This window comes from Mesitornis unicolor, unplaced genomic scaffold (genome assembly GCF_000695765.1).
Source record: "Mesitornis unicolor isolate BGI_N332 unplaced genomic scaffold, ASM69576v1 Scaffold3647, whole genome shotgun sequence".
Taxonomy (NCBI): domain Eukaryota; kingdom Metazoa; phylum Chordata; class Aves; order Mesitornithiformes; family Mesitornithidae; genus Mesitornis; species Mesitornis unicolor.
In genome coordinates, this window is record NW_010194154.1 from 11 (window position 1) to 8357 (window position 8347).

Here is an 8347-nt window from a genome sequence, read left to right on the forward strand (position 1 = left end):
CTGCGGGAGCGCGGTCGGTTGGGCAAGGGATGGGGTGGGGAGGTGGGGGTGCAGCATCTGGGTGTGCATGGCTGCTTTTCTGGGGAAAAAACCCGGATTTTAGCGACATTACAACGGGACAAAGGAAAATGGGAGGTGTGGTGCAGTGTGGGGGTGCCTTGTTGTGATCTCAGCAAGGTTTTTTGTGACTGTAGTGTGGTTTTTTTTTCTCCTCAGTCTCCCAAGAAAGTTGGTGATGACATCGCCAAGGCCACAGGGGACTGGAAGGGGCTGCGGATCACGGTGAAGCTCACCATCCAGAACAGGCAAGCGCAGGTACTGAACGCCGAAAGGGATGGCTCTGTGGTGCAAGTGTTGAGCACAAACGAGCTCCGCTTGCGCAAACCACGAGCTGAAATCCCGGCAGGGTCGACTCAGCCCTTCATCCTTCCGAGGTGGATAAAATGAGTGCCACGCAGCGAGCTGTGTGGGGGTCTTCTAGGAAAGACCTGAACGTGCCTGCGTGATCCTTCCCAGTGCCTCTGGCTTGGATCTGGTGGTGGTTTTGTGTGTGTATGTGTGTGAGAACACAGCCCAAGGCTTGCCAGGCTGACTGCTCCCAGCCTGCAGGTGATGGGAAAACATCTCCTGTGCCAGAGTCGGTGTTTTACGCTGTTGCAGAGAAATCTCTCTTTCTACACCTGCTCAGCAAAAGCTGTGTTGAAGCAATGTGGAAATTAAACCCAGCCCCCTTACACACTCCTGTAGCCACCTGCCACTGTACCTGCCCTGCATCCCGTGGCTTGTACTTTCCAGTGGTGAGCTGAGAGGAAGCCCCAGCCCAGGAAGCAGCCCTCCCCTGGCTGTGGGGAGGCCTGTGCCGAAAGGCTGGGAACAAGTTTCTGCACCACAAAAAAGCCTCGTGTACTTGTGACCAAACCAAAACCACGGTGCTCTGGCCATCAGCTTTCCAGGCATTGACTGCTTGGTTGGGTGTTTTTGTTAGCTACCTAATTGTGCTTGGAGGGGGGAGGAAAATTAATCTCTTTTTGTTTAGATAGAGGTTGTTCCTTCTGCCTCTGCTCTGATTATCAAAGCTCTGAAGGAGCCTCCTCGTGATAGGAAGAAGCAGAAAAACAGTAAGTTTTTATTAAGCTTTAGTTGTGAACGTGACTTGGTGCTAAGAGGGGAACAGGTTCCTGCCTCAATTACCCAGCATAAACTGGGAAACAAATGTCCTGGGGCTGTGTCTTGGACAGCGGGAATTCCTTAACTGAATAGAGCCACTGGTTTGTACATCAGTTTCTGGGGAGATGGGGTGGAGCAGTCGCCTGCTGCTGCGCCTGTCCTGCAATGCAGTGACCAGTGCAGCACAGAGGGAGCTGACAGGAAATGCCAGCATAGGAAGCAGAGTTATTCCTATGGGTGACTCTGCTGAAGCCTGGAGCAGGTGTGCTGGTCACAGCTCTGCTGGAGCTGTAAAGTCTCTTGTTTTCCTGTGGTCTGAGTGCTGGCAGTGGTGCTTCGCTATCGAGGCACAGGGAACTGGCAGTGCCCGAGTTTGTGAGCTGACTGGTGCTGGTGCTTTCCTTCGCAGTTAAGCACAGTGGCAGCGTCAGCTTTGATGAGATAGTGAACATTGCGCGGCAGATGCGGCACAGATCCCTGGCTCGGGAGCTCTCGGGTAAGTCTGGTGTTGGGATTTCACAGCCTCTGCTCTGTGCTTCTGCTGGGTTCTGGTCACATTCCTGGGAAGGCCCCATAGCTTTGGGGTGGGGGTGGAGCTTGGGCATCGAGCACCACAGGGAACAGCGCTGTGAGAGCCAGCCTTGCACCTCCTGGTGAAGGTAGAGCAGGATGGTGAGAGGTTCCTGTGGTGCTTTCTGGTGTGTTCACTGGAAACCAGTACACCTGACCTGGCTGTAGTGGCTGGCTGGCCCACGAGCCCCATGGCTGCAGCCTGCAAGCTCCAGAGGGAGTGGGGACAGCTGGAGGCTGTGAGGAGTTCTGTGCTTCAAAGCTTTTCCTGCAGTAAGGCACTGACAAGCGCTCTCTTACCACTGCAGGGACCATCAAGGAGATTCTTGGGACTGCCCAGTCTGTGGGCTGCAGCATCGATGGCAGGCACCCACACGATATCATTGATGACATCAATAATGGTGCGATTGAGTGCCCGGCTGTAAGTATCTGTCTCTGCCTGGAATTTGCTGTATTCCACCATTTACTAAAAGACCTTTCTGCTAATGAGCTGTATTTGCTTCTTTCAACAGAGCTAAATGTGCAGAAAAGAAGTTGCCATATGAAGGCTCCTCAAGGTTTTTGTAGCACCTTAAATACTTAATAAAAGACCCAGCTGTCTGCAGATGGTGTTGCTGGCTTTATTTGTCCCTGTCACATGCTGCAGGAATGGTTTGGCTGGGGGCCACCTGCCCTCTGCATTAGCCCAGGTGATGGTTCTTACACAGACTTTTAAACTGGAAGAGGCTCATTTTCCATCTGCTGCCCTGAAACCATTGGCTTGCAGCAACACTGAGCTCAGAGAAAAGTTGCCTCAAGCCAGGGCTCCAGCAAGGAGCGAACATCACTGACTTGTTTGTGTGGAGCTTTGTGAGCTCTGCTTGTGCCAGTGCAAATGTGCAGCTCTGCAGCAGGTGCTGCCCTTCACTGGGCCAAGTGCTGTAGAAATGGGTCCGGCTTCCCCTGCGCTGCTGTGGCCAGGACACGCACACACTGAGGCTTGGGAATACCCGGGCAGGCTGCCTGCCCCAACCGTGTGCTAGAGCGAAATATCCAAGGTATGGCTGGTGTGTCAGCATCCCTAGGGACTGCAGAGGTCAGGGCAGAGAGGCTTCATGTACCCGGCACTTTGGCTTGGCCTTGCCTCTGGCCTTTAGTTAGGAGGAACTTCCCTGTGGCACTGGGGGGTTTCCATTGTAGAACAGACTGGATTCTTTAGAATTGTAGAACAAAACAATTCTTTGGGCTGGAAGGGACCTTTAAAGGTCACCTTAGTCCAACCACCTTGCAGTGAGATCAGGTTGCTTGGAGCCCTGTCCAACCTGGTAGTGTTTCAAGGGAAGGGGTGTCTGCCACCTCCCTGAGCAACCTCTGCCACTGTTCCACCGCTCTTGTAAAAAAACTTCACTTTTTTATCTAGTCTAAATTGCCCCTTAGTTTAAATCCATTACCCCTTGTCCTGTTGCAACAGGCCCTGCTCAAGAGATTGTCCAAATTTTCTTAGAAGCCCCCTTTAAGTACTGAAAGGCTGCAATAAGGTTTGGAGCCTTCTCTAGGCTGAAAAACAACTCGGCCTTTTCTCATAGGAGAGGTTCTCCAGTGTTTGTTTGTTTTTTGGTTGCTGCTCAGCTTTTTCTCCTGTCTTGAAGCAGAGGAGATGCTGGATTTTCTACTGCTGACCAGGACAAGCACAAGTGTGTTCTTGAGTTTAATTTACTTTGTGCTTTATTTCATCGCTGAGCGAGTCCCTTTATGGGTGAAATCCTGTGGTCCTCTGCTTCAGGGAGTTGTAAAGGGCCCAGTCGTGTGTTTCTTGGGTCTCTTGGTTCCTTGAATGGTGATACTGGGGGAGCAGGGTAAGCAAGTGCCATAGCCCCTCTACATCGTATGCTCCAGGTCCTGGTGTGTTCTCTGAAAGAAAAAGCAGTTGAAGTGTTGGTATTTCCCTCTTCCGTGGGCATTCTGTAAATGAAGTGCTGCTGCTTGTCAAGAAGTGGATCCCAAAACCTGGCCGAGCCACAAAGCTTGTGTTTAGCAGTGAATATTCTGTTTGTACCAATAACTGCACCCTGCAGCAGTGCCAGCTTAACCAGCCGATGCAGAGCTGCTGCTTGTGGATGAAAGGAGTTTGCCCCACTAACAACACCTCCCTGAGGGAGTGGCAGCTTCCTTGGGGTCAACCCTGTCCATAAGAGGTGCCCATCCCATCGTGGCATGGCTTGGGGTGGGGATGCCAGTACTGCTATGGAAAAGCAAGGTGAGGAGAGAGTGAAAGGTTTCTCTTTGCTTATCCAAAATGAGGGTTTTTTTGGCAAAACCCCTAAGAAGGGCCTGGTGAGCACCTCCTTGGGGATCTCATCCAGTGAGGCTGTAAGGAACCCAGGCTCAGCTGTAGCACATTGACCTGTGCAGCCTCTGTGGTTCAGAGTTGATGCTTGAAACTGTCGTACTCCACAGTATTTGGTGCTTGGTTCTCACACCTGACAGCTCTGCCTTGCTGTTGTATTGGAAGGTTCCCCAGAGATCCCGGGGAAACCTTGTGCTATTCCCAGCAAAGGCTGGGTTTTCCCTTGGGGCAGCACAGCACGAGGGATGACGTGAGGCCTTTCAGGCTGTGGAAAGCTCTGCGTGAAGTGAAATTACCCTGGTAATAAGGGTGCTTTAGCTGACTCTGAGGTATTCCTAAAAGCCCCATTAACAGCAGCCTTATGGTTGCAGTTTACTTCAGCCCTAACCGTCCTGGGGAAAAAAGTCATGAATGTTAATTTGGATCCATTTTCTGAAAGGGGATCTCATTCTTCCCAAGATGCTGAGCCGTATGAACCCTGGGGTCTCAAAAACATTCTGCAAGGTGTGTTTTCCTCCTTTGCAAAGTGCTGACAGTACTCGGTCAAACTGCTGCTTTGACGGGACTTCAGTTTCCGATCTGCTCTGCCTCTGTTAGTCATGGAGCAGGTAAAACTTGACAAAGGTGGACCCTGGGAGAGGAGAAGTCTCCTGGCCTGACCTTGCAACATCCAAAATGCCAGGTCAGCACCACGGCCAGTCAAAAGAAACTCTGACTTGTGCCTGTTTTCCACCGTGGTCCTGCTGTCTGAAACGTTTCATGAAGCAACACCGTGGCCGCTTTGCATTGAGCTCATGGGCAGAAGAAGACGCGTGACAGCACCAAAGGAGCTGCCAGGGTCATTCCTAAAGCAAAAGTGACCAAAGCCTGACCCAAGTGTCCCAGAAATTGCGGTTTCCTGCAGAACCCATGAGGTTTTGCCCACAAGCTGTCAGGGGTCTGTCTGTTCCCTCACAGCCTGAGCTGTATCTCAGGCAGCTCTGCCCACCTCAGCTCTCCACCTGCCCCCAGCTCTGCACGCAGGCAGTGCAGGGTTTTGGGCGGCCTCTTCCACTGACATAAGCAGAAAGCAGAAGAGCTTGGGCTTTGCTCTTTCATTTGCTTTTTCTCCTGTGGTTTGGAGGGGGTTTTTTTGAAGCAACCAGGGGATAATACACAAACATGGCTGAAATCCCAGATGCTTGATCTTTAATTCCTTGGCTTGGAGCTGACCGTGTTTCAGGCCAGGAACAAGTGCTTGGATGCTCTTGAACCAGGGTCAGAAGTGGTTCTCCATGCTCTTTCACCTGGCACCTTCCCCACCTCTCAAAGGACATGGGTAGCAACAAATTCTGATAAGGCATGGGGAGGGGAAAGGTGGTGTGTGACGAGTGGTCATAGGGTGCAAGGGGGTCTGGGGTCTCCACCCCAAGAGACTCAGGAGCTGTCAGCCTTGTGGGTGCCAAGGGCTGCCCTGTGTCCCAGTACACACACACTGGGGGGTTTCCCTCACATGGCAGTGCTAGAAATGAGTGGAAAAAGGATTTCTTTTGCCTAAGGGAAATTCTCTTGGGGCAGGATACGTAACCTTTCCCATGCTACCTTCGGGCATGTGCTCTGGCAGAGGCAATGCAGTGCTTGGAAGCAGGGTGCTGCCCTGCCAATAATTCATTTTTTCCAAACCAAACTTCTTAGAAAGAAGGCAAAGGGCTCGATAAAGATAGTAACAACCTACATTAACTTCACATTCAAAATCCATCTTCCTGATAATTGCATTTGTCCTCTGAAGCCCGGATTTCTTCCCACTCTGGTGATCTGCACCTTCAGAAGAGGGACAGGGACATTGAGTGCTGAGCCCTTCACTCCGGCGTCATGAGAGCTTTGCACGCTGTAAGATTTAGCTTTCTCATTTCCCTGAGACAAAATGTATCCTGAAAAGCCAAATTTTTGGGGATCTGTTTTGCAAAACGTTAGGATAGGAACCCTGAATCTCATTATAGCTCAATATGGGGTATTGAAGGCCCATGGGGTCCTAACAGCACGTGTGCTGTGCCCACAAGCAGGAATTTGACTCCATGCCCCCTCCAGCAGAAGATGATGGCACTGGAGAGGTACCCCACTCTTCACAGGGAGGGGAGGTGGTCTCCATCCATCACCTCCTGCCACATCTGTGGTCTCAGGGAGGCTGTGTCCTGCACTGTGTCTGAGGGCAGGGAACTGCATCCCCCGGGTGATGGGGTAGGTACTTACGGTATCAAAAGAGGGGGAAAAGGCCCCAATAGAATAATTGGCTTTTTCTGGCAAAAAAAGAGCTGCAGGCAGAAGCCCTGGCTGGAAATGGGTCTTGGGCAGCAGACACGCAGTGCTCACCTCCACTGTGGGCACCCGAGCAGAGCAGCAGCACCCAAAGCTTCATCACCCTTCTGAGGAGTCAGGCAGGCTGGTGTTCACACAGGGGCTAAACGTGAGCAGAGCTGATAGCAAAGTTAAAAACAGAGCTAATCCTACAAATCCTCTGGTTTTGGAGGAGAGGAAGATGCAGAGCATCCCATGGGCTGAAATAATGAACTCAAATTGCTGCGCTCCTCCAGGTCTCCCACCGCAGCTGGGGCCGGCTGCTTTCCCCCAGCCAGGGCCCAGCCAGTTTGGGCACCATGGCCCACGTCTGGGGTCTCAGTGACCACCCCCAGGCAAACCTCAGTGCGCGCTTGCAGCCCCATCACCACTCTGGCTCCAGACGATCTCCTATCCCCATCCGATTAATAAAAAAGCCCCAATTCCAGCGTGTCTCCAAACTGCATGAAAAAGCGGTGCTGTGGGCAACCAGAGCTCTTCCCACCCCAACTGAACCTCATTCATGTTTATAAATATATAAAGGGTGAGTGTCACGAGGATGGAGCCAGGCTCTTCTCAGTGACAAACAATGATAGGACAAGGGATAACGGACACAAACTGGAACACAGGAGGTTCCACTTCAATTGGAGAAGAAACTTCTTCTCAGTGAGGGTGACAGAGCCCTGGCCCAGGCTGCCCAGAGAGGCTGTGGAGTCTCCTTCTCTGCAGACATTCAAAACCCGCCTGGACGCCTTCCTGTGTAACCTCATCTGGGTGTTCCTGCTCCGGCAGGGGGACTGGACTGGATGAGCTTTGGAGGTCCCTTCCAATCCCTCACGTTCTGTGATTCTGTGAACACCACCACCCAGCTCAGGGCAGCACTGGTCCCAAGGGCTCTTGTTGGCTTTTTTCTCTTTGACACGTACGGCCACAGTCACCAAAAATTGAGTGATCCCCTGATAAATGTGCACATTCAGTAATTCACTGCACGTTCCTTTCCTTCGCAATTACAAATTTACCTGATTAGAAATTTTCTTTCTTTTTCTCCCTTACAAATTATTTAAAAAGCAAAACTTCATTTTTACCTCATATTTTGTTTCAAATTCAAGGTCTTGTTTGGCTTTTTCACAAAACAAAACTAATTTTGCCCATGGCGTTGCGAAGATTTACCCATCTGCTTTGCTGTCCTGACAAAAGAGGTCGGGTTTGTCCCCACACTGCAGGGTGCAGCGCTGGCAAAATGAGGTACGCTCCAAATCTCGTCTTATGGTGCAACCCTCTTCTGTGGGACTGCTCCATCGCGGAGATGGAAGACTCGGAAAAGCTTTCCAAGATTTTGATTTAATGTTTGTCTTGTTTAGATCCTTCCAGTACTGGGTTAAACCCCCCTTCCTTGTTGTTCACGTTCCTCAGAACACAGCCGTCCTGTCCGGCCCTAGAGACTTGTAACTTTGTACCTAGGAAGGTTCTTTATCATCCTCCTCGCCTGACTTATCAATTTATTTGCACTCTGAGTTCCCTCTGTGATATTTTTCAAACGTTGGCTGAGGAAGCCGATGTGTCCAGCAGGAAAACAACGGCAGCTCTGACACCTCTGCCTGGACACGCTTGGCTCTGGCTGCAGGGTCTTCGTGAAGAAATGCTCTGCAAATCCCGGAGCTTCATGAAATAAGGATTAATTTTTGGTGCTGTCGATTTTTATTGTCGTTTAATGATTGGTCACCATGAGACCACGGAAATAAATCACCGTACACTCGTCCTGCTCATGCCGGGACCGCGGTGCTGCGAGGGATGGAGCCATGGATCAAATTCCACAAGAGCAAATGATTTTTGGGACCCCTCTCGCCGGTCGGGCAGGGCTCTGCCCCGCAGATCCCCCACGGAACCCTCTGCCAGCCCAGCGCCCCACACCGCATCGCCACGCAGAGGGGCACCGTCGCCGTGTGCCGGGCACCGGACAGCGCTTGCCCG

The 8347-nt window shown here is 51.6% G+C and overlaps 1 protein-coding gene across 1 annotated transcript; it reads left to right on the forward strand.

Moving 5' to 3' along the window:
• Positions 1–216: 216 nt before the first annotated feature.
• On the forward strand, positions 217–2158 carry RPL12 (ribosomal protein L12; the record flags this gene model as incomplete). The annotated part of the gene is made up of 4 exons (XM_010187687.1): positions 217–315; positions 1037–1118; positions 1577–1663; positions 2046–2158. Coding segments are annotated over 4 exons (381 nt in total), but the record flags the coding sequence as incomplete, so codon positions are not given.
• Between the last annotated feature and the right edge of the window lie 6189 nt (positions 2159–8347).